Below are 27,500 nucleotides of genomic sequence, written 5' to 3'. Positions count from 1 at the left end.
ATTATGCCTAGATATTGATATAAAAATGGCGAGGGTTAGACACGGCATTTCCCTTTTATATAACGTAACAAAGAAAGATCCAAAAATGACCCGCCATTATTGCCACCCTAAAACAAAACTCTCCTGGAAATTGGAATCCTAACCACTGGTCTTCCATCGCGACTCAAACGTTTCTTATGTAAGACATTCGAATCCACTCTATTAAAAAGAAAAAAAGAAAGAAAAAAAAGGTTCTTGTCACCGAAATCACCATCAATGACACAGCCGCCCGTGTCATGCCTGCCACAGTTCGGGAGCCTCAACCCGATAATCGTCCTGAACAAACGTTTCGCTCATTTCAATACAATAAAATATTTGCACTTGCCATTGACAAGGCAGAGTGTAAAATGACATTTAACGAAAATAAAATTACTATAATTGATGGGAGGGAAGAAAGGGTGGAAAGGGGGAATGGGAGAGGGAGGAAGGAAGGATGAGGGAGAGGGGAAGGAGGAGAGAGAGGGAAAGGAGCAGGAGATGAAGGGAGGAGGAGAGAGAGGGAAAGGAGCAGGAGATGAAGGGAGGAGGAGATGGAGTAAGGAAGGGGGGGGCGGACGGACGCAGCACGAGGAGGTGGGAAAAATCAGAGAAAATATGAGAAGAATGCGGAAGACACAGGGAAGGGATGGGGATGGTGGGAGAAGGGGAGACAGGAGTAAAGAGAGAAGACGGTGACCGGAGAAGGAAGGAAGGAAGGAGTAGCGGTAAACAGAAGGGAATAAGAAAATGGAGGTATAGAAAACAAACAAGATACTGAGATGAAAATAAAATAAACACAAACGAGGCTCTCCGATATGAGGAGCAAAAACAAATGATAGAAATCAGCGCAAATAAAACAGTCAAGCAGCACGAAGGGGCGAGCGAGCGAACTAGAATATGCCCCATCCTCGCCCCGTCTATTGATTTCCCGGCGCGCAAAAATACGACATCTCCCAATTTCCACCTTTGGCGATCGCATTTCATGGCTTCGGCGCTAAACTTACAGGACTCGTCGTGGCCGATCTCCCTCTCAAAAATATTAGTCGACTATTACACTGCCTATCCGTCAAACGCATGCAAAGTACACACTCAACTCCGCTCGGAAATTTGTTCGGGGCGAGGGAGGAGCGACGCAAACCCCGACCGCTCGAGAAGGATGGTTTTCCCATAGAGAACCGGTGGGGGTTTGGTTGGGTACCGCCCTTTTGTTGAAGTAGGGGTTTGGTTATGGTTTTTTTGCGACCTTGGTGGAGGGGTTTTGTTGTTTTTTTTTTTCTTCGTTTTGTGGTTTGAGTTTTTTTGGTGTGGTGTGCGCCCAGAAGGTTTGCACTTTCTGGGGTGTGTTGAGGTGTTTTTTTTTTTTTTGTTTCTCTACGAACCTTGCTGAGGGCAGTGGGTGGTCCTTCTGGCCGCGCGACTGACTAGTAACTGGGGCCTTGTAACGTTTCCCTGTGTATCGGTTGGAATTCTTACAGGTCATATGCGCCCAGAGGGTTTGGCACGCATGCCCACGGTGATGCCCTACACGGACTGAGCGGTAATTACCCCGGTGATCCCCCAAGGGTAACTTTCCAGGGGGCCCGCCAAGAACGACACGACAAGACATGCAACATTCCGTCGGACTGAACGACGACGGTCACACGGATGGACAAAATAAGGTCACCACATCCTCTCACGCGAGGTGTTCTAATACCACGCCAGTCCGGTCCACCATGCGAAGGATAGTGCCAAATACCCAAGAAGAAAATTAAAAATTGGCAACACCTAAAAACAAAAAAACAAAAAAACTAAAAAAAGAATAACGAAAGGCTTGTGTTAACATGACTAAACCGACAGACAGACACTCGCACTGCAGCTAATGCGAGGATAATGAGCGCGGGATAAATCGAAGGCGATAGAGTGTGGAGGCAGCGGACAGGTGGTCGACAGGTGGAGCTGAGGGGGTAAGGTTGGCGGGAGGGAGCGGAAGGGGAGTATATGGAGACAAGGAGGGAGTTGAAGTGGAGTATAGGCAGGGAGGGAGGGAGTGGAGGGAGTGGTGGGAGTAAGGGTGGAGGGAGGGAGTGGAGGAGTTAATGGTGGATGGAGGGAGTGGAAGGGGTATAGGAAGGTAGGGAGGGAATCATACGTAGGTGGTCGTCAGGTGGCACTGTGGAGAAAGGGGAGAGTCGTGTAGGCAGGTGGTGGGAGGAGGAAGGAAGAATAGGCAGATGGTTCAACAGTGGTCGAGAGATGGTGGTAGTAGCTGTGAGGAGGGGGAGGGGGTGCAAGCGATGGGGGTGGAGCACTGGAAGTAGTGGGGGAGGGGGGATACGGGAGAGAGGAAGTTGTGGAAGAGAGAGTGGAAGGAGACATGGAAGTGGAAGGAGAAGGGGAAAAGGGAAAAGAGGAAAAGAAATAAAATTAAAAAAGAAAAGAAAAAGGTGAGGTGAGCAAAAGAAGAGAAAAAAGAGAGGAAGCACAAGGAAAAGATAAGTAGAAAGACGAGTGGAAGAGAAAGAAGAGGGGAAGAGGGGTGAGAGGATAAAGGATGGTGGTAGCGTCGGTGGGTAGTTAGACAAAGAAAGACGAGCTGGCCAGGCGATCATTAACATACTAAACACGCGAATACAGTTTAGTTACCGCAGTCATTCTTTACGTCCCTCCAACAGAAAATGTTAAATGATGAAAAATCTCCCCTTAAAAAAAATAGAACAAGGGAAATAGGTAGAGAACCAACTAGAATAAAGATGATACACATAGAAGAGAAAGAACAGGAAAAAATCAAGAATGGAGACAAGAGGGGAAAAATAATAATGAAATAGAATATGGAAAACCAATAACAATAAAGATCAGTCGCCCCCCTAAAATGACAGAGGTCATAATAAGGCTCATAATAATAATAACGATAACGATAATAATAATAATAATAATAATAATAATAATAATAATAAAATAAAAATGATACCAATATTCATGATAATAACAAATAATATTGATGATACTCATCATAACAAGAGCAACAACAATAAACTACATAAACAGCAACATTAATGACACAAATGAGGTTAAGGAACAGAAAGCGAAACCCCCCCAAAAAAAATAAAACACAAACATAGAAACTAAACCGAAAAAAAAACACAGGGAAAAAAGTACGCCAACTCGCAGCACGAAAACAAACGCAAGCAAGACCGAAAATCGAAAACCCATGACAATAACCATAAAATGATAAACCCGAGGATGCAACATGAAAACACGATATTGTAAAGTGGCCAAAAATAAAAATAAAAAATAAAAAAAAGGAGATAGAGAGAGAGAGAGAGAGAGAGAGAGAGAGAGAGAGAGAGAGAGAGAGAGAGAGAGAGAGAGAGAGAGAGAGAGAGAGAGAGAGAGAGAGAGAGAGAGAGAGAGAGAAAAATAAAAGAGGGATGAATATGCGAATGTTGCTCTTGCAGACTCATTAGTAAAGAAGGTGGGTTTACGATTAATGTAATAAAAACGAAAATGTACATAATTACCAGTTAGATGAGAATGGGGGTGTAAGTGGGGAAGAGGGAGGAGGGGGGAAAAAGAAGAAGGTAGGGGGGAGGAGGAGAGGGAAGGGAGAATAAGAGGGGGGAGAGGATGGGGGAGAGGAGAGGGAAATAGGGGAGGGATAATAAGAGGGGGGATAGGGTAGGGGTGGGGAAGGATGAGGAAAAGGGGAAGGAAATGTGCAGAGGTGGGAGGGAGGGTAGGTAAAGGGGGAGAAGGGGACGGGGAGAGAGGGTGTACGAGGAGGGGAGAATTACACCACCAAAAGCAGGATCATTAAAATAACTAGTCCAAGAAGACGACAGTCAGCCAACCGCCTGCAACCCGAAGCACGGGAGGCCGACGTCAGCGCAGCGCCGCCGACGAGACCAGAAGCAGACCAAGACGAGACGAGATGAGGCGAGATGAGGCGAGATGAGGAGATGAGATGAGACGAGATGAGATGAGACGAGATGAGGAGATGAGATGAGATGAGGCAAGATGAGGAGATGAGATGAGACGAGATGAGACGAGGCGAGATGAGGAGATGAGAAGAGGCGAGATGAGGAGATGAGATGAGATGAGGCGAGATGAGATGAGATGAGATGAGATGAGGCGAGATGAGATGAGATGAGGCGAGATGAGGAGATGAGATGAGGCGAGATGAGGAAATGAGATGAGACGAGATGAGGAGGCGAGATGAGAAGACGAGACATTCAAATGCACTTCCAGACGCAATGAAGACTGCAAGATTGCAAGCCTTGGTGGAGAAAGGCTTCCTAGCAACAGGTGGGAACTACGGTGGTGGATATGCAATAATGCAACAAGTGGTGGTGGTGAAGATCATTCATATTGTGATATGCATTGATGTGGAGGACAGCGGGAGAAGGAGGAAAGGGAGGGGGGAAGGAGGGGAAGAGGTGGAGGAGGAGGAAAAAGCGGAGGAGGAATAAAGGAGGAGGAAGAGAAGGACGAAAAAGAAGGTAAAGACGAATAATAATAATAATAATAATAATAATAATAATAATAATAATAATAATAATAATAATCAGAATAAAAAGAAGAATAAAAATGAGAAGAAGGGGGGGGGGAGGGGGGCAGAAGGAAGAGGTTAGCAGGAAGGTAGATCAGTAAGCAGGTAGAAAGATACGAACGTCCATAGCGAGGAATGTTGGAAGAAATATACATCTTATATCAAAGAATGAATACAGAAACATACCAAATACCAAATGTAGAATTATCACGCACCAACCAAGTCGGGTTGAGTTCGAATCCCGTGCACGGAGATTCATCAACTCACCATTGGATTGAAGAAGACATCACATACGTCTTCTATGAAGGATTGATACGGTAACTTCGATCCAGTGACGTATTAACATGATGTATGTGTACTGTGATGGATTAATATAATCATTTTCCAATCAACTATTTGGAGGTTCAAAGGCTTCACATAGAGACTCGGGGTTTCATTACGACAAACTGGACCAAAACAGATATCCCAGAAGTCGGTCAGTCGATACAGGTAAGCCACGAACAGTACAGGGGGGTCGTACCGAGTTTGTTTTGGATAAGCCTCGCATCTAGACTAACACTGGCTCTCAATCAAGTAACTGTTTCTTTGAATTAGTTGCTGATATTCTACCAAAGTCGTACTGAAATATCGCAAGATTTCAATAAAGTGATTCTTAGAATTAGTCCACTGATATTCTACCAAAGTCGTACTTAAATATCGCAAAAAATCAATAAAGTCATTCTTAGAAATGGTTCACTGATATTCCAACAAAGTCGTACTTAAATATCGCCAATTTCAATAAAGTGATTCTTAGACTTAGTCCACTGATATTCTACCAATGTCATTCTAAAATATCGCAAATTTCTTTTTAAAAAATTCCCCCGCTGAAATTCAACCGCAATTGCACTTCAATACCACCAACTTTACGCAGCATCCGCGGGCCATAAGTTACGGCACGGCAGCAATTGGCGAAGAAACCCGACACCCTCATTGCAGGTGGGCAGCGGAGGTGGGCGCGAAGGGAAGAATGCCATAGGTAATCGGATACCACGTGTCACAGCTGGTCGTGTAGGTAAACAGGTGGTCGCGCAGGTAATTTGAGAACATGTGCCTCAGCTGGCCGTGTAATTCAAGCAGGTGTTTGTGTTGGTTATTCCCTACCGTTGCGATGTGTATTTTATCAATTAACTGGGCATTGCTCCAGGAGGTTCGGCAGAGAACGGTGACTGCCATTTCGGCCGATTTCTAGGTGATAAATGAGTTATTGCAGGTGTATCATATTACAAGTTCATCTTCACCAACGCGTGCTCACAATTTATATAGTAAAATAATTCAGATATATATATATGAATGCGACATTTAACACCTACCTTTTTACTATCTTTATTTATAACACTTTCTTTCTCTTGCATTCTCTATTTGAGCTCCGTATTCCAAACACTCAATAAAACACAACTACCAACTCATTGAAAAGAGAAGAAAATTATAACCATATCAACTCCTCCCCGCCACCCCCCCCCCCCCCCAAAAAAAAAAAAAAAAAAAAAAAAGAGAGAGAGAGGAGAGAGAGAGAGAGAGAGAGAGAGAGAGAGAGAGAGAGAGAGAGAGAGAGAGAGAGAGAGAGAGAGAGAGAGAGAGAGAGAGACATGGATCAAGAAAAAAATCACAAAGGAAAGCTCGCCTGAAATAAAAGCCGAATTCATCACCAAGCATCCATCACCGCCTCTTGCCTCTTGCCTCTTCCAAGAGCGGCAATATCAATCAATATCAGAATGGAAAATGTATATAATGACTTTCTCTCTCGATCTCAATATGAGGGCGGCGTCGGTAGCACACGGTGGAGAACTAGGCCGATAGGATGCATATAGAAGCTCATACATAAATATGGAAATACGCCGCACGCCAGAGCTCAGGTAGGTAAGTGGGTGGGTGGGAATGGGTGGATGGGTGGGAGTGGAGGTATGGGTAGGGAGGGAGAGAGGGAGGTAGATAGGTAGGAAAGAAAGTAGGAAGAAAGGAAGGTAGGAAGGAAAGAAAGGAAAGTAGGAAGGAAAGTAGGAAGGAAGAGAGGTAGGTAGGAAGGGAGGTAAGTAGGGAGGGAGGGAGGGCGGTTCGCAAGAGGAGCAAGGCAGAAGCGTCGCCGATTGAAATACACAGGAGATATGATCCTTGGAAGTGGCAAGTCAAACAAAGGGATCGGTCACGCGCGAGCTCTGCTGTTTACCGGTTTCTACACTCGCTCGGGAGTTGCTATGTTTATTCATCTCTCGCTTGACTCACTCATGCATTCTGACTCTCCCCTGCTCACTTACTCACTCCCGTAGACCTACTTTCACTCACTCCGGTGCACTCACTCACTCACTCACTCATCAATACCGAACTGTCATTTCTCTTACCCCGTCACTCGCATACTCTCACTCTTACTCAATCACTCACTAGCTCTTACGCACTCGCTAGAGCTCCTCTTACTTTGTTCACTCACTCGCGCACTCTCACCCACTCACGTATTCGCCCTTTCGCTTTCCTATTCACATAATCACTCTCTCACACACAGCGACAAACTTATTCACTCACTATGATAGTGGCAGTCTCTTGGTTTACTTAACACTTCAGGTCGTAGATGGACCCAATCTCCTTCACAAGATTCCCCCTCCCCCTCCCCCTCCCCCTCCCCCCATCCCCTCTTCTCTTCTTCCTTCTTCTTGTCCTCGGCCAACTCTTTCTCATTCGACCTCTCCTCCTTGTCCACTTCGCCATCGTCCTCCACTTATTCTTATTCTTTCTCCCCTTCCTTGTTATTCTCCAACTCCTTCTCCATCTCCTTTTCCTCCTCTTCCTCTTTCATGTCCCCGACCCCGTCCTCCTTTCTCCCCTTTCTTACTCCTACCCTTTCAGCTCCCTCTTTTATTTTTCCTTTCCTCTTTCTTCTCCTTCTCCTTCTCCTTCTCCTTCTCCTTCTCCTTCTCCTTCTCCTTCTTCTTCCACTCCAAATCCACCCACCCACCCACCCACATCCACACTTTTTTTTTAAATAAAGTGGTCGAACATCCTCTTTCTTTTTACAAAAAAAAAAAAAAAAAAAAGTATTAGTTTCATTCCGACAAAAGCCGTGCGTTTGTGAGCCTCCAAGAAGGAAAATTGTCTACAGTAAAACGTGTGTGCGGGTGTGTGTTTCTCGCTCTAAGCCCCCGCTTGAGAAGGGCGTGAGCGGGCGGGCTGGCGGGTGGGCGGGAGTGGGTGGATGGTCTAAAAGAGAGGAAAGGAGCGAGGGATAGGAGGGGAAAGATAGAGAGAGAGAGAACAAAGGCAGGATGGAAGAAAGAAAAGTGGGCGTGATTGGGTGCATCAGAAGGGAGGGTGGATGGAAGAGAGATATACAAGGAAGGAGAAAAGGAAGGAAAGAACGAAGAAAAGAGAAAAGAGAAGAGAAGGAAGGAGACAGAGAGATAAAGAAAAAAAAAACAAGGGAATATAGGACGGGAGGGAGGGAGGGAGGGAGGGAGGGAGAGAGGGAGGGCGTGTGTATCAGCAGCATCAGGTACTTCCATTTAGCTTGACTTCACAGCCAAATAAAGACACGAGCGAGCGTTTTGTCTGGCGGGACCACTAACTCGCAACCGGCCAGGTTTTATTCGTCGTCACCGCTACAAGTCGTCGCCGCCGCCGCCGCTACTTTGTCCTGGCGGTCCTGGCGTGGGCGTGGGCGTAGGCGTGGGCGTGGGCGTGGGCGGGGGAGAGTCAGAAGTCTTTAAAAGCCTCCCTAAACAGTCCACTGTAAGCGGTTAAAAACCTTCTAATGTTCCCCACCAGTTTCCTAAAAATAAAACTCTCTTCAGATTAATGCCGAAACCGCCCGCGTTGTCAGGTTAATAAATTCTTAAACTCCAGAATGACGTAAAAAAGAAGAGAACACCCTCCCCCAAGATGGCTTACTGCTTGCTTGCCTGCTTACTGCTTGATCTCTGCTGTGCGCATCTCCCTAACCTCCACTGAACGTAAACAAAAGATTGACAGTCACTTCTCGGTTGAATTAACATAATGCTATTGAACATAATTTCGAGGAGGAGGGGGAGGAGGAGGGGGAGGAGGAGGGGGAGGGGGAGGGGGAAGGGGAGGAGGAGGGGGAGGAGGAGGAGGAGGAGGAGGGGGGAGGAGGAGGAGGAGGAGGAGGAGGAGGAGGGGGAGGAGGAGGGGAGGAGGAGGAGGAGGGGGAGGAAGGGGAGGGGGAGGAAGGGGAGGAGGAGGAGGAGGAGGAGAAGGTGGAGGATGTGGCTAGGCCATTCCGGTTACTTGGATGCTCTGCTGCTTTTAAAAAGATAATGAAGTTGATGATGAATGGTGATGATGAAGATGAAGAAGGAGGAGAATAATAATAATAATAATAATAATAATAATAATATGACAATATCATAATATGATAATTATGATCAATATCCTAATATCAAGAGAAACAAGCAGAACAGAACCTCCTCCACCAAAGAAAACAAAACCAACAACACAAATGATAAATAAAAAGAAAACATTCCCCCAACAGGTTCGCCGCAGCTGTTTCCTCGCGCGGAACAGCGCTCCCGAGGGACAGACACAGCATCTGCAAAATCATGTGCATTAAGATCCGTATCCCGATACATCATCCCACTTTCAAATCGATTCGCCAACCCCATCGCCATCAGGAATCTACCACCCCCCCTCCCCTCCTCCTTCCTTAACCCTCCCTAGATGAAACTTCCTACTCCCCCTTTCCCCCCTCTAGCCCCCTTCCCGAAAGAACGAGGGAGCTAAACTAAAATCAAAATCCTGTCTTTCTTTTTTTTTTCTCTCTCTTTGATCATTCCCTCCCTCCTTCCTCTTTCCTTCTTTCTCCATGACGGTGATGATGATGATGACGATATTAGCATTGATAATAATATATAATTATAACAATAATAACAATAACATCAATAATAACAATAACAATACTAATAATAACAATAATAATAACTAATATCATCATCCACAGAAAAAGAATGCGGATCTTGTTACCAACGAAAATTCAAATTTAGCAGATAAAAACAATATATATAGGTACATTTGTGTGTGTGTGTGTGTGTGTGTGTGTGTGTGTGTGTGTGTGTGTGTGTGTGTGTGTGTGTGTGTGTGTGTGTGTGTGTGTGTGTGTGTGTGTGTGTGTGTGTGTGTGTGTGTGTGTGTGTGTGTGTGTGTGTGTGTGTGTGTGTGTGTGTGTGTGTGTGTGTGTGTGAAGAAGCACTCGAAGGGACTCGAAGCATGTATCTCTCTGTTGAACTTAGGCCTAGCAACTCTATACAAAGGGAAAAAATCGGTACCACATTATATTATGGACAGACTGCCTTTCCCTCAGTATATTTACAGCGACTGAATCTCTCTAGAGAAGCGTCAGTTTAACGTCAGTATCCATCAGATAGACGACAGGTATACCCCCACCCCCCACCCATGTACGTCTCGTCATATATTATGTATAACTTATGTCTCGTGTATACCTCAGCATCTCTGAATACCTGTGGGATGCAATCTTCTTTGCCGGCCATAGCTCACTTGTTCTCTCTCTCTCTCTCTCTTTCTCATCCTTTTTCCAATGATACTTGTATTACTATATCAATTAAATGGTGATTATTATTCGTATCTTACGGAGAGAGAGAGAGAGAGAGAGAGAGAGAGAGAGAGAGAGAGAGAGAGAGAGAGAGAGAGAGAGAGAGAGAGAGAGAGAGAGAGAGAGAGAGAGAGGAGGAGGAGAGAAAGAGAGAGAGAGAGAGGAGGAGGAGAGAAAGAGAGAGAGAGAGGAAGAGAGAGAGAGAGAGGAGGAGGAGAGAAAGAGAGAGAGAGAGAGAGAGAGAGAGAGAGAGAGAGAGAGAGAGAGAGAGAGAGAGAGAGAAAGAGAGAGAGAGAGAGCGAGAGAGAGAGCGAGAGCGTCGCAAGTCAGAGTCGGGCAAGAGGGCCCAGACGAATCCGCGCTGCATTCGCTCACAAGGTCACACACAGCGCCGAGCCAATCCAGCCTCCGCACAGAGCCCGGCCACCGCATCACCTAGCCAAGCCCCTACCCACCACATGGCCCCCACCCACCACATGGCCACCACATGAGGCAGAAGAGGGCCGCCGCGCCATCTCAGAGGCAATGTCATGAGGCGGCGTCAGGCAACGGCGAGGAGGGCGAGCGACGGCTGGGCGGTTAAGGTAGGAGAGGAGGGAAGTCGAGAGCTCAAGTAGGTAGCCGCACAGTCCCTGCAGACCCTGCGCCGGGCTACGTCGCGTCGGTCGGCCGGTCGAGCCCCTCTCTCGCTGCCTGCCTGCCTTGCCTGGCTGCCTGCCTGCCTGCCTCCCGTCTCGACTCACTCTGTATTCCTCCGGCGTCCGCTCAACCGCTGGCTGGACCACGATAAAGATCAACCTCGTGTCCGGCAGGCCATTAGGCCCATCCGTGCGGGGCATTAGCGCGCGCGGATCACCCTTAGAGGCGGGCGCGGGAGGGTTCAAAGTCGTTCCTCCAGCGGGCGCGCGGGATGGGTCCTTCCGGCGGCGCGCGGGGCAAGGTACACCCATGCCCTCGCGCAGAAATGGGAAGCGGCGATCCGGCCGTTGCGGGCATCGGTTGGCCGTAGCGCAGTAATGAATAAAACTCATTATATCTTGCAGCCACCAATACAATTTTATACATCCCCCCAACCCATCCCACCCCATACCCCACTCCATCTCCCCATCCCCCCCCCTGAACTCCCACATGCCCCCACATACCCTCTCATGCCCCTGCACCACATACCCTGGGAAGAAGACTCGATCCACGGTCAGAGGCAGAGGTGAAGGAGGAGAAAGATGAGGGGAAGATGAAGAAGGAGGAGGAGGAGGAGGAATAGAAGAGGATGAAAAACAAGATGAGGAGCATGGAGAAAATATGAAAAGATGAGGAAAAGGAGGGAAGACGAAGATGAACAGATTAAGAAGAAGAAGAAAAGTAAGTGAAATAAGCACATGGGACGAGGAGGAAATTCAAGAAAAAATAAAAAGAACAAACAAAGGCAGATCTGGAGGGTGAAACACACACCCCAAAATAACATGGTGAAAGGAGCTTTAAACCAAACGATTTAGGAAATGTAAAAAGATTGACAGAAAAATAGATGGAGAGGAGAGAGGAAAGAGAACAGAGTAGAGAGAGAAAAATACATACACATGCGAATAAAAAGAAAAGAAAAACGAACGAAAAAAATAGAGAAATAAAAAAAAAAACGAAAAAGAACACCCCCTCCGGTTCCCCCCTCCCCAAGTCCTCCAAGACCCTCGCAAAGCCTACCCGAAGATGGCGAGCATCTCCTCCAGAGCCGAGGCTTTTTGTCGCGCCGTTTCTTCGCGCTTGACCCCTCACATCCGGGCCGACAGGCGGGATGGGCGGTCGCGGGCATGGAGGGGTAAGGAAGTGGGAGGAGGGCGTGGGGGGCAAGGAAGGGAGGAGAGCGTGGGGGGCAACGAAGGGGGAAGGGGCGTGGAGGGGCAAGGAAGGGGGAGGGGGCGTGGAGGGGTAAGGAAGAGTGGTGGAGAGGGAAGGGGCGTGGAGGGGTAAGGAAGGAGAGGGGGAGAGGGAAGGGGCGTGGAGGGATAAGGAAGGGGTAGAGGAGGAGGGGTAAAGAAGACGGTCGGGAGGGCCGAGGAGCGACATGGGAAGCTGGCCACGGGCGAGCAGGGACACGGTGGACAGGAATAGATACGAAGGGGCAGTCGCAGAAGGGCACAAAGGAGTAGGAAAGCCCGAAGGGCAAGACCTGCACTCGCCAGGTCAGACATGCCCCGAAAAGCCCCGCACAATTAAGGGAAAGAAACATGGGGCAACGCCCCCTTAGCTCCCCCATCCCCTACTCCATACCCACCCCCATTCCCCTACTACGCCCACGCCCTTAACCCACGCCAAGGCGGCCGACGTGAGCCACCTTATGTACAGTTCAATAAACATCATTAATTACCCGGATGTCGTCGTTTCGGGACGTCTTAGGTCGTGTTAGGTCGACTCGGAATGAAGTCCGAAAAAGCCGCTCGTTAAAAATAGGAAAAAAAAACACGTTCGCGAAGGAATAAATCACTCGACTTATAAATAAGTTTTGCTTTCATATATAGGCTTATATTGAAAAGGACTCATAACTTGCCGTGCAGATTAAAGGACAAACATATTTTAATTGAAAATAACAATAATGAAAACGATAACAACAGTAATAATGATGATAATGATAACTATTATTATCATAGTTATAATAATAATAATAATTATTATTATTATCATTAATATTATTATCAACATTATCACTACCATGAAAAAAAATAAACAGAAATGATAACGATAATAGTAATGATGATGATAACATTGAAAATTAATAATGGTATAATATTAACAATAATAATGATGTTATTAAAGAAATAATACAATAATCATAACAACAACAATAATAATAGTAGTAAGTAATAACAACAACAACAATAATAACGGTAGAAGCGAAAACAATTTTAAAAAAGACGATTAAACAGGATTCATTTTTTTGGGTTCCGAGTCAGTATTTAAAAATGTGTTGTACAAGCCTATCAGCTGATCCTCTCAATATTAATTGCTTCGTTTAATCGAACATGACTCCTAATCAGCTTTTGCTTAAGCGAACGCTGTCAGTCACATCCCGGCTGTCAAGAATGGTTAATGGCTAATTTTCAAGATTCAATTATTGTGTATAGCGTTAGGAAGGGCTCCTGTAAATGGGGTTTTAATTGTACCAGTAAGGAAGAAGAAAATGAAGTTAAAGGTTGTGGAGGAGTAGGAGGAGGAGGGAGGAGGAGGAGGAGTAAGAGGAGGAGGAAAAGGAGGAGGAAGAGGAGGAAAAAGAGGAGGAGGAGGAGGGAGAAGGAGGAGGAAGGAGGAGGGAGGAGGAGGAAGAGGAGGAGGAGGAGGAGAAGGAGTGGTGGGAATGGTGATGGTGTTGATGACGAGAGGAAGAAAAGGACGATGATGATAAATAATAATGATAATGACGAGTAACAAAAAGAAATAGGAAGACACATAACAAAAACCACGAGGCACCGAAGGAGAGAACAAAAAAAGAATCTAGGACTCGCACCGCCACCCATAGCCACCCGCTACCCTCCCCTCCCCTCCACTCAATCTCCCTCCTCCTCGAATCACTTTCCCGAATCATAAGGATCATAAGGACAGGCTACCGGCCGATTACACCGCTAATGACACACGCTAGGGAGACCAACGCCGGCTACCGATCTACCCATCTACCGCCTGCGTACCTGCCAGCCAACCTACCTACCTCCCTACCTACCTCCCTCCCTACCTAAATAACTCTGTCCCTACCCTCCTTCCTCCTTCTCTCTCCATCTCTCCCTCCCTCCGTCCTTCCTTCCCTCTACCTCTCTCCCTCCCTCCCTCCCTCCCTCCCTCCTTCCTTCCCTCTACCTCTCTCCCTCCCTCCCTCCGTCCTTCCTTCCCTCTACCTCTCTCCCTCCCTCCTTCCTTCCCTCTACCTCCCTCCCTCCTTCCTTCCCTCCTTCCCTCCCTACCTCTCCCTTCCCCACCCCCTTTTTTCTCGCTATACACCACCTCGCGCCGAAGCTCAGGGGGCGCGCTATCGCCAAGGGAAATCTCAGGGGCTGATTCCACGGTCCGAAAGTGACCAACCACCCGCCATCTCCTCACTCCCAAAATCTGTGAAATCGGTAGCCCAGAGAAAGTCGGATGAGATTGGATGACGGAACGAGTGACGAGTGACGAGTGACGAGTGACGGGTGAAGGCGGGGTCGGCTGCCCTACCGTGCACTCGCTTTTAAAATAGTTCACAAAAAAATCAACAAGCATGCAATCTTGCTAAGCCTATTCCATTCTGCATTTCCGATATCGGTGGACTCATTTTCTTTTAATTATTAATTCACTGAGCGGATGGCGCTTGCATATTCATATCACTTAATGCAAGTTCGGTGTAATCCTTAGCCATTTTACAAAGGCATACTCATAAATTCATTGATTTATTCATAAGCCAGATTTACTGTTATAAAAACTAATGTCATCATTTGTAGATAATGTATCTCTCTCTCTCTCTCCCTCTCTCCCTCTCTCCCTCTCTCTCTCTCTCTCTCTCTCTCTCTCTCTCTCTCTCTCTCTCTCTCTCTCTCTCTCTCTCTCTCTCTCTCTCTCTCTCTCTCTCTCTCTCTCTTCGCAACCCCAATTCCTGCCATTCACTCCCTCCTTCATGCACCCACTCCCGCATTCATCTCGCATCAGAGCACATGGAGGCAAGTGAGAGAGAGAGAAAAAAAAATGTTACACGTCCATTCATGAACCCACTTCCCCTCTCCTTCCCTCCTCTTGACCCCTCCCCCTCTCTCTCTCTTTCTCTCTGCTCTTTTCTATCCTCTTCTTTCCCATTGCTCTGTGCTTTCTTCTCTCTCTTATTTACTCACTCTTTCCTTCTCTTCCTTACTCCCTCTCTCCTTCATTCCCTCCTTAACCCCTTATTCAACCCCTGCCTCCATCATCAACCCCTTCCCCTCCCTCACCCCCCTGACTCTTTGCCTCCCTAACCTCCTCCACTACCTTGTCCCTCTTCCTCTCTCTCTCTCTCCCTACCCTCCTCAACCCCCTTCCCCCTTCCCCCTTCATCCCTTCCTCCCCTTCACCACACAAGACATCAATACTTCCCTAAGAACAAGGAGCGCCTCTATTAAGAAATGGATCAGCGGGAACCAATACGCTATCACACACTTGAAAGAGCAGAAAAAACGTTTTTTTTTTTCTTCCTTTCTTTTACTTATTTTTTGTTCGTGGTTGGTCTAGGTTCTTTATTTTTAGATTTTTTTGGTTATTGGTGATGTCTTTCCTTATGCCTACTCTCTCACTCTGCGTATTTTTTAAACTTGAGTCTATTTATTTATCTTACTTTTCCTTTTTCCTTTACTTTTTCTCATACTCTATATCCGCATTTGCCACTCTTCATTTTATTATATTTGTTTATCTTCTCTTCCTTTTTCTTCCCCCTGTACTTCTATCTCTATTATACATCCCCTTTCCCTTCCTCCACCTATTCAACTTCCACCACAACCATTTCCTCTTCTTCTTCCTCTTCCACCTCCCCCCCTCCCCTTCCCCCTCCTCCTCCTGCCCTTGCCTCTCCACCTCCGTCTCGACCTAACAAGCGATTCAGGATTAGATCAGAGGCCCCTAATCGCGCGACTAATCTTTTCCCCCGACCACAGGAAGACGACAAAACTTTCCCGACATGAAACGATCTGGGTAAGCAGCTACCTGAGGGCTTGGCCAATTAAGACACAGGAAAGGTAGATAGGTACACATGCCCGCACACAAACACGACAAAAAAAAGCCTATTTATGGTGGGGGTTTTCTGAGAGTTAAGTTGGGTGGTTATGTATACATCTTTACATGTGGCAAAAGGGGAATTCAGTAACAGATGTATTATTAAGAGTAAAATGACAGAATACAGTGTGTTTGTGTTTATGTTTGTTAAAATATATGTGTGTGTGTGTGTGTGTGTGTGTGTGTGTGTGTGTGTGTGTGTGTGTGTGTGTGTGTGTGTGTGTGTGTGTGTATTTGTATGTGTATTTGTATTTGTATGTGTATGTGTATGATATATATATGTATATGTATATGTATATGCATATGCATATTCATGTGTATGTATATGTATATGTATATGTATATGTGTGTGTGTGTGTGTGTGTGTGTGTGTGTGTGTGTGTGTGTGTGTGTGTGTGTGTGTGTGTGTGTGTGTGTGTGTGTGTGTTCGCGCGCGCGCGCGTGTGTAGGCCTACATTTTCTTCCTCTCGCTTCAAATATACATTTCCAATCACGTCACACGATATCCCTGTCGCCTTTCCTAATCAAACCCGCAACCAAATGACTCGATCATAACGTAAAACTATAGACACATTAATCCCTTCAAAAATGCAATACGGTTCCTCTCCAGTCCAAAATGACAACCGCGACTCCCCTTCCAAACTCAACCGACGAACCACAACCTCACCACCAACCTCACCACCAAACTCGGAATCGAGACCACAGCATCACCACACAATCCGTACAGAAGCCGCGAAGTCGCCACACGAGCGACATCTATTAAGGCTTTGGATAGACTCGTGTTACATGGATCGTATCAAGTCCCAGTCACACTAAAGGTAAACAAAGAGAAAGGGAAAAAGGGGGATTAGAAGGAATTTATGCGCGCGCGCATGCGTGTGTCTGTGTGTGTCTGTGTGTGTCTGTATGTGTCTGTATGTGTCTGCATGCGTCTGTATGTGTCTGTATGTGTCTGTATGTGTATGTGTGTGTCTGTATGTATCTGTCTCCCTCTCCCCGGCTGGCGATCGTCGAAGTGAGCCGTTCCGCGCGAGGGCATCGGCGCCGCTGGGTTACAGGGTAAAGACCATCGCTGGTAAGATGGAGAAACAAAAAATGAAAGGAAGAAGAAGAAGGATAAACAGGAGGAGAAACAAAAAAATTAAAAAAGAAGAAAGGTAAGAACAAGGAAAAGGAGAAAAGGAAGGACAAAACGAAAGAAGGAGAAGGAGAGGGAGGAAGAGGTGCGAGTGAGGGAGAGAAAGATGGAGAAGAAAAGAAAAAAAAAAGTGGACAGGGAAAAAAACAAACTAAATTACTAAAGAACAACAACAAAATCAGCAAGACTACACATCCAGACATAATTAGGCCTACCCTAATCTGCATAATAAAAAGAACTAAAAAAGAACTAAAAAAAAAAAAAAAAAAAAAAAAGGGAAGAAATACGAAACAGGAAAATCAGAAGACTAATTACACCCCCACCCCCACCCCCACGCCCTACGCCCCACGCCCGACCGAACTTATTTTAAAACACTTCGAAGTCACACTATTAAACGGCGCGGAGGCAAAATCTCCGTCACATTTATGCCTTTGAAGACTTAATTACAGCCTGGATCTCTCTCTCTCTCTCTCTCTCTCTCTCTCTCTCTCTCTCTCTCTCTCTCTCTCTCTCTCTCTCTCTCTCTCTCTCTCTCTCTCTCTCAAGGATCAATAGATGACTTGAGAGAGAGAGAGAGGGGAAAAAAGATGAAGGCTTTCAGGCGTGTGCAACTTGAGAAGCCATCTTTTGCAACTTTCAATCATCTGACGATATCACTGCCTCGGCGGAGCGGTCCAAATAATCCTTATTCTTTTTTTCTTTGTCCTTTTTCTTCGGTATCTTTAACAAAGGATTTATTTTTTTTACAAAATATCTGTTTGTTGAAAATTACATCCACTCTGCGAGCGAGCGAAAGTAATCTTTGTCCTAATTGATGTTGTCTTCATTATTACCAAAGTTATTATCATTATCATTTTAATTCTGTCATTACTGTTATAGCTATAATATCACCATTAACACTACTATTACTGCAACAATCATTTTCATTAAAATCCTCATCACCACAGTCTCATTCACAATCGCACACTGGCGGTACTTTCCACTCAACCAAATAAATAAATAAATAAATAAATAAATAAATAGACAAACACATAATCAGTACCCAAACCGAGAGCAAAATCCCGCAAACAAACCGAGAAACAAACAAATTTCCCCCGGGATAACGACCCTAAAACCGTCTCGCTCCGTAACGAACACAACGCCGGTAATCGGGCCAAATTCCCGATCCGCCGAAACAGAACAATTATGAAATTTGACAAAAAAAAATAAAATAAAAATACAATTCCAAATGGGCATAGGATAGAGACAAATAAAGGAGATAATAGAGAGAATTTCGGGAGTGCGAACTAGATTTTGGTTCACTGGTTCGTTCCATCCATTTGTACATATTTTTTTTCCATAAAGGGTTTTGGGATATATGTATATATTGCGCGCTGCAACGAATACTTTCTTACTGCACTCGCTCGAATGCCTTGAATAAAATCTTTAACAAACTATTAAGTAACATAGCAAATTATTCTATACTACAGTAGTATCATCACTCTTACTATCATCGTTATTTTTAACATTACAGCATCATGGTTATCATTATCATCACCATAATTATCGTAAATGCAAATCGCTATTATATTTAAGTCCTAACATCGGCGATTAACCCAAACCCACTCCCACTTAAACAAAACTAATAAACAAAACTAATAACATTTTCACTATCTAACACTCACACAATGACATGATGAAGTAAATTCTCATCATCACCATCAGTGCCTTTCCAACTTTATTCAAAAACAAGCGACATACATACCCGAACCCTTCACCACAACTCGCAAACAAAATTTTATAAAATTCAACATTCGCAAACAAACAGAAAATGAATCGAAAGAATAATTTTCCTCCCATCCTCCCCCCTCCCTCCCTCCCTTTACGGCTCAAGATAATCCCCCTTTCCGACCTGACGCTTAAGGAACAAGAGATACAAACCCCAGATTAAACTAAAACAATAACCATCGGTCAATTCAGCAAATGCAACCCGCAACCCGCAAGTCAAAACATTCAACATTTCACTCACAAACGCACAAATAACCTACGCATTGATTAAAAAAGAACGCTTTCTTTCACAAAGCTTCCGAGATCTTCCCAGTCGACCGCCGCGCCGCCCTGTCTGAGGTGTTAGCGACAGTCATGTGCAAGATGTCATTGGTCTTTACATGACGTGTTATGCCTTCATTTGGTACTTATCGGGAGGTTCTTAATAGGGTAATATTGCCTTAAGAGGACTATATATATGCTCTATGCTCTCTATACGTCTTTGATTCACTGGTATATAGGCCTATATCTATCTTAACATTTGTTAATACTATATTTAAAAATACATTAGCTTATATATACGCTATTTACTCCTACTTGTTATATAACTGTCCCTCTCCCCTTTACATAATGAAATAAAATGACAAACCCTCGGCCCTCTCGGCGCCTCGAAATCCCGGCGGTTACACTCCCAACCGGACAACGACAATCTAGCCTAATTATTTCGAACAAAAGACCTTGCATCAGCCGGTGAGAGTACGGAGGAGGAGAGGTCACGGCCAAGGTCAGGTCACCTTGAACTTGGGTGGTTTGAAGAGGAGGAGGAGGGAGTGGAAGGAGGAGTCAGGTCACGATTCGTAGCCTCGGGCGCAAAGCTAGGTCAAACGGTGAGACGTGAATCTGCCGCCGCGCCGCCGCTGTCCCATGCCAGGTACCCCGATATAGCGTAAATGTCCCCGAATCGGGGAAAAATAAGTAAATATAAGATATATCACATAGGCCTACATAAATATACACAGACCTACACTATATTAAAAAACATTACATATCATTCCACAAACCTGTACACGAGCAAATTAATTGGAATTAAAAAAACGTCGCAAGCAAATAAGGCTTCCCGGAGAAGCGCGACGAACGACCAGCATGAACGGCCCGGAAATGATCGAATTGGTAAACATAATTGCTACATCTGGCGAGACAGCTGCGCCGCGAGACTACAAATTAAACGCCACCCTTAAGAAAAGAAGATAAATGCGAGCAAAGATGAAGAAGAAATCAGAAGAAAGAGAAGGATATCTTTAAATCTATTTTGTTGTCCAACCCCTTTGTACCGAAACATTTCCTTACACTGTTATCTTTTCACATCGCCTTTCCCTAAAGCAAAGGAAGATAAATCCTCAAGTTCTACTCTGAAGCTACATTTCGCTTCCGTTTTTCTGTATCATTTCAATAATCAACATTCTTAGTAACCATCTCATCAACAAACAATAGTTGATCACCATCTTGGATACTTATAATCATCATCATCATATTACATTTAATAATCATTATATTACCTACCATCTAGCCCTGAAAAGGAGCTTTCCACCCTTGACCTCAATCACCCAACGGAACAATATAGTAAATGCTTTTGTTATCCTCCTCCTCCTCCTCCATTTTTGCCTTCTGTAATGCAAGTGCGATGAAATGAGGTCGTGACATTCGGAAATCAAAAGCCAATTTTTTTTCTTTTGTTCGCCTTTGCAATGCACCCGCAGGCCCTTGCAATTTTTCGCATAAATACTGCAATACATCAACATCGCAAATCAACGATCCTACCCAGCTATTTCAGTCCGTCTGGAGGGAAGGTTCCGCTAAGGGATTGGTTTTTGAAATTTGGAATTGGTATTCGATATTCAGGTCGTTTTTACAATTTGATTTTATGTGCTTACCTTTATCATTATCTTAAATGTCTACTAGCTACTATTCGTACGTATATTCAGAATAATATGTAACCTACACAAGTTGTAAGTAACCTATATGCATGTGTACATAATTATGTGTGATTGTATACATCAGTTAAGCTAAGCGAATTAATTTTTAAAAATTTCAAGAGAAACAAGCGTATAATATAGGCCTATCACACATGATACGGTCATTAAAGATATAATTTGAACATCAATACAAAAAATAAATGCCACTGATTTAATATGCCTTCCCTACATCAATGTGAGATGTTAAGATGTGGGACTGGGAAAGCGTATCTGTTTTTGGTTATTAAATTCAGTTTGTTGAACTGACAGACCTTTCTAAACCCAGGAACCGTGGGAAAATAATTCAAATAAAAGGGGTTCTTGAAAAGGCGGGGGAATCCTGGAATCAACTTACATAACTATCATAGGCTATAAACATGTTTATAGTGAAAGTAGATGTTTATGACTGGGAGCGCGCTAACACATACACACCATGTATTCATATGTGTAAGATATATATAGTATATGTTTGGCATATAGATACATACATTATATATATATATATATATATATATATATATACATACACATAAATATTTTATTATATACATATGTATATATATATATATATACATACATACACAAACAAACACATGTGTTTATGAGACAGAGAGATAAATTATCCTAAGCGCAGTATTAATTCAGTGAGTGAATGAATCAGTGAGTATTCACCCCGCACCCCCACACATTCCCAGTCGCGCCTCGTCCCGATGGGGCGGAGATAGAGACATCCCCGTGTATTCTAATGCTCCAGACCTAAGCTTCTCCGGCATTTGAATACTATAGGTAATTTACATACGGAAAAAGCGTTTAATTGTCGGCGTGGTTGGTGGGCTTACGAGGGGAGTTGGGGAGGGGGGAGAGGAGAGGTATGTGTAAGATACAGGTAGGGGGGAAAGGGGCAGCAGGTAGGTTTACAGCAGGCCCTTAGACTCCCGTCACCAGCAGATGATGAAAAAAAAAGGTTTAAAAAATAACAGTGAGTCCCCGTTGTACAAGTTCTATGATAGGCCTACACCCCTCTCTACCTACTCAACCACCAGGGGGACTGACTACTATGTTTGTAAGAGCGGGGGTTACACACACACACACACACACACACACACACACACACACACACACACACACACACACACACACACACACACACACACACACACACACACACACACACACACACGCACACGCACACGCACACACACACACACGAGAAATACTTTAATAAAGACATCTGCATAAAAGAAACACTTGGATCCAGTAGTGCTCATGAATGTTTCTATACTACAAGATAACTTAACATTCGATGAGAGAAAAAAAACGTGCATTCCTCACTATGGATGGAGGGAAGGAAGGGGGTAAGAAGGGGAAGGAGGGAGGGAAATGAAGGAGGGAGATAGTGAGGGAGGGAGGAAACGGAGAAGGGAGGGAGGGGAGGAAGGGAGGGAGAGGAGGAAGGGGAGGAAGAGAAGGAAGAAGGGAAGAATATTTTTTTTAATTAATAAAAACAGTTCGTACGTTCCTTTGTGTTGAGCATTTTAATGGGTTTACGTAACACAAGTATCCGACATAATTCCGCAAACACGTCGGAAGAGTGTAAAAACAAACATCTATTTTGCCTTTCTATAGGAGTCAAAATGAATGAGAGAGAGAGAGAGAGAGAGAGAGAGAGAGAGAGAGAGAGAGAGAGAGAGAGAGAGAGAGAGAGAGAGAGAGAGAGAGAGAGAGAGAGAGAGAGAGAGAGAGAGAGAGAGAGAGAAAGAGAGAGAGAGAGAGAGAGAGAGAGAGAGAGAGAGAGAGAGAGAGAGAGAGAGAGAGAGAGAGAGAGAGAGAGAGAGAGAGAGACGAAAGAAAAAAAACAACAACAGGTATCCACCACAATTACATCTTACAAATAACATTTCTTTTTTTTTATCACACCAACTAGATTCAAGTATTACCAACCAATCCTGCTCCCTCTCTCTCTCAAAAAAGATGATATTTCAGATCCAGCGGCGGCCGAGCGGGTACAAAGCGTCGGTCCCGCAGAACAACGTTGTATCACGTTTCGCGGCTTCGTTATGCCATAGTCGACTGGAAAGGCTTTTTACATATTTACCCACACAAACACACGCAGACAATTGAAGATAAAGGCACACGCTCACAGAGAAAGACACAGACACACGTTCATGGATAAAGAAACGGACGCACAAAAGAGCTGGTGTATATTATCAACAAAACTTAATCAAATGCAGCGGTTTTGTCTCTCTCTATTTTTGTCGGGGCGCAGCACACACGCACAGAATAAACGATGTATTTCAACATTATTTTATCGTTCTCATAGACCGTACCTAGTTAATAAATTTTCGAGCGTGGCTTTTCATTCGCCTGTGACCTTTTTTTTCAAAGAATTCTATTTTCATCTTTGCCACAAATATCCGACAAGCACACTCGTACAAACATTCAAACACGATCAACCAATTAAATTACACCCTTCTCCCCTTTAATAATAAAAAAAAACTATCCTTTGAAACATATCTGCATAGCATATCCACATCGCCAGAACACCTCACCTCATAATTATAAATACACTCTTACCACTCATCAACCGGTTTTCCCAAAAGCGATTCGAATCATGAATCAACCCTTGCCCCGAAACCAACCGAATCGATACCAATCCCCAATCCGACACCAATTCACGATCCTAATGCACAGGGTATTCAAAGCTTTCCTTAATCAACATGCATTAAGCCAGAAGTCAAGAGAAAGACCTTTTACAAGTCACGGTATGAATTATTAGCCCCGAGTGTCATTTTCTCCCGCCATAAACAACGTTGGCGCCGATGGTTAGCGTTCGAAATTGACGTCTCGTTTGGCGCTTTAACGCTGTCAATAACACCTCCTTCCCTGTGTTGGCGTCGCTCTCTTGCAATGCCCAGGGTGACTACGGCTCTGGATTTCTTGATATTAGTAGATGTCGGTGTCTGCATGTATACACACATACATATATCATAACATATACATACATAAATACATAAATAAATAAATATATATATATATATGTACATATATATATATATACATATATATATATATATATACATATACATATATATATATATATATATATGTACATATATCTATATATATATACATATATATATATATATATATATATATATATATATATATATACATATATATATACATATACATTTATATACACGCATATATACATACACAAATAAGAATACATACATATACATATACATATACATACACATATGTATGTATATATGTCTATATGTATATTTGGGTATATTTATACATACATATACATATACACACACATATAATATATAAATATATATATACATATACATATACATATATATATATATACATATTTAAGTATATGTATGTATATTAGGTGTGTGTGTAGATATGTGTATATATGTATATGTATATGTATATGTGTATATATGTATGTGTGTATATATATATATATATATATATATATATATATATATATATATATATATATATATATATACGTATATGTATATGTATATATATATTTATATATATACGTATATGTATATGTATATATATATATATTTATGTATATACAGTATATATATATATAATATATTATATATATATATATATATATATATATATAATATATATATATATATATATATATATATATATATATATATATATATATGTACATTATATCTATATGTATACACACACACATATATATAATATATATGTATGTATGTGTTACGTATATATATTTATAATACATATATATATATATATATATATATATATATATATATATATATATATATGTATGTATATATATATATATATATATATATATATATATATATATATATATGTATGTATATGTATACACACACATACACATATATATGTATATATATATATGTATGTATGTATGTATATATGTATGTATATGCATATATATGTGTATATATATATGTATAAATATATGTATATATATATATGTATATACATATATGTATGTGTATGGCAGGGGTATGTTTGGAGGAGGAGGATGTTATGAGAAGGAGAGGGAGAGAGAGCGGTGGAGAGAGAGAGAGAGAGGGAGAGGAGAGGAGAGAGAGAGAGAGAGAGAGAGAGAGAGAGAGAGAGAGAGAGAGAGAGAGAGAGAGAGAGAGAGAGAGAGAGAGAGAGAGAGAGAGAGAGAGAGCGAGCAAGAGAGAGAGAGAGAGAGAGAGAGAGAGAGAGAGAGAGAGAGAGAGAGAGAGAGAGAGAGAGAGAGAGAGAGAGAGAGAGAGAGAGAGAGAGAGAGAGAGAGAGAGAGAGAGAGAGAGAGAGAGAGAGAGAGAGGAGAGGGGGGAGAGAGAGAGAAAGAGAGAGAGAGAGAGAGAGAGAGAGAGAGAGAGAGAGAGAGAGAGAGAGAGAGAGAGAGAGAGAGAGAGAGAGAGAAAAAAAAAAGAGAAAGAGAGAGAAAGAGAGAGAAAGAGAGAGCGGTGAGAGAGAGCGGTGAGAGAGGCAAGAGAGAGAGAGAGAGAGAAGGACGCACACACACAAAGCCGCGCCACACACATGCTGCGCGGAGGGAAACTTGATCTCAGAAGCCGAAGTTTCGCTCGTAATATCACAAATCCACCTTTATTCCGACACACAGAAAACCACAATCCGCACCTAAACTTGACTCGAAGTTCTTTACAAAATAAAAACAACTTTCGTCTATATATAAACTCGATAAGTAGCAGGTGAAAATAACCGACATATCTGATTTAAACCGCGAAATGAGAGGTATACATGTATTATTAATAAAAACAATTTGTAAATGATAAAGGTAATTAATTAAGCCCACACTTATATATAATTAATGCATCCGAGACTCCAACAGAGGGTTAATTAACGATTTACGCAAAACTTGCAAAGCGTCTCCACGTGCTAGCATTCGTCTTGCAATATTGCAATACCCCTTTACTAAATCAACAATCACTCGCATACTACATTCGATAGATACTTATTACAATGCAAGAAAATGGCTGTTGCATTTGTTTGACAAAAGAGAGGAACAATACGAGTAAACTTACCTCATTGTTGACACACGCCATAACGATAAAATATCCACGAGTAAATCCTATGAAATGCACTTTTTTTGTCTTGTTACAAATATGGGCACAACCAAAATCAAAAACACAAACACACTCACAAATTCACTTGGTAGTAATTTATCTATAATATTTTTAAAACAATAAAATCGAGTATGGCCAAGATGCACCGAACAACACTTCTCTGAAAACTTTTTTTCTCTCGCTTCCTCCGGCTATATTTCCAAATTGCCGAGACGAATTTACTCTCCAAACTCACTAAAACTCTCTAAACAACATTCCCGCATTAAAACACACGCTAGTTTTCCACTGCTGACGAAATCGGTGTAAAAATAGAGATAAAAATAGGTTCGAGATCCGGGCGTACGTACACCCGGAGATGTTCACCCGGGGCTGGCTCGGGCCTGACTGACCTCGCCGGGACCCTAACCTCAGTTTTTGTCAGACTTGCCAAACTCCAATATTTCGTTCCCCCCTTTTTATTCCATTCTCTCGCTCCCTCGGCCTATTCCTTCATTTTACATCCCCTCTTCAGCAGTCAGAAGGACAATTGGCGACTACCTATCTCGCTTGCGAAGTTCTGGCACGGAGGGAAAAATAGAAATAGTTTTGCGATAGAGGAGTTTTTGGAACGTCTCCATCTTTACTCCGCCCGCGGCTGTACAGGGGGATGGGGGAGGAGGGGGGTAGCTACGGTGACTTGTACGGTATGAAATTTATCTTCATGTATCCTCTGTGACTTGCGCAGTGTGGAAATGCCCATCAGATCTTATACAAATTTGAAATTTCGCAAATTCGTTTTGAAAAGTGATCCAAGAGGATTCTATATAAATGATCGTGTAAGTAAAATTGACTTCAAACATAACCTTAACCTTGGTAAGGGTCTGTCCACCGGGCCGAGCCACCACCTTTTTCAAATCATCTCCCAACTCAACTCCTACCGGCACATGCAACCCACAAATTCATCATAAACATTCAACATTGCAGTTAAAACACACATATGACCTACACATTCATGAAAATACCTTTCCTTAGAACGCTTTTTAAATCTGGAATGTAAATGAGCTAGCAACACCTGGCATCCGCAGCAGACTCGGACGTCTGATTGGCTGGCCGGTCTCGAAGCCCCGCCCACCGACAGCGTCCCGAACAGTAAACAACCTCATCGCTCTGAACTTTCGATGATAACTTTAAAATATTCGTAAGATAACTTCCATTCCCGCGCGGTACCATACGCGTTTTATAAAATGATTAAACTTCCGATTAAATTCGCGCTGTGGATTTAATCTTAATACAAGTGCCGTAGAGAGAACAGAAAAGAATGCTTCGTATGTTGTACAAAAAGACGTGTAAAGCCGCAGGCGGTACCAGCTACTAATGATAAATTGAGATTGCGATCAGGTGGTCATCCCATCAAGAATAAAATATATCGTCATCAGCCCTTAGCACAATTGTTAACTGCGGATTACGGGCGTTGTATGGCCCTTTATTTGTGTATAAAGAGAGATAAAGATTTATTAAACAATTGGGAATATAATTGTGTACGTTGTAATGTAGGTATTGAAGTAAATAGACACATATTAACACATACATTCTCTCTCTCTGTTTCTCTCTCTGTCTCTCT

The 27,500-nt window shown here is 43.3% G+C and overlaps 1 protein-coding gene across 5 annotated transcripts in view; it reads right to left on the bottom strand.

Moving 5' to 3' along the window:
- The window catches only part of LOC122245833 (latrophilin Cirl), a 397,558-nt gene extending 371,256 nt beyond the window's left edge, over positions 1 to 26,302 (bottom strand). For 4 of the 5 annotated variants that reach the window (XM_086530926.1, XM_086530928.1, XM_086530929.1 and 1 more), the window contains exon 1: positions 25,859 to 26,302. In XM_086530926.1, the coding sequence (XP_086387052.1) occupies positions 25,859 to 25,863 (5 nt within the window). In that variant the 5' untranslated portion in view covers positions 25,864 to 26,302. The remainder of the gene's footprint in view (positions 1 to 25,858) is intronic. The other variant, XM_043003873.2, reaches the window with a different exon arrangement.
- Positions 26,303 to 27,500: the final 1,198 nt, after the last annotated feature.

This window comes from Penaeus japonicus, unplaced genomic scaffold (assembly GCF_977035675.1).
Source record: "Penaeus japonicus unplaced genomic scaffold, GWHDUDI00000001_assembly GWHDUDI00000034, whole genome shotgun sequence".
NCBI lineage: Eukaryota > Metazoa > Arthropoda > Malacostraca > Decapoda > Penaeidae > Penaeus > Penaeus japonicus.
Note: the sequence above shows the minus strand (reverse complement) of the source record. Positions and strands in the feature narration are given on the sequence as shown.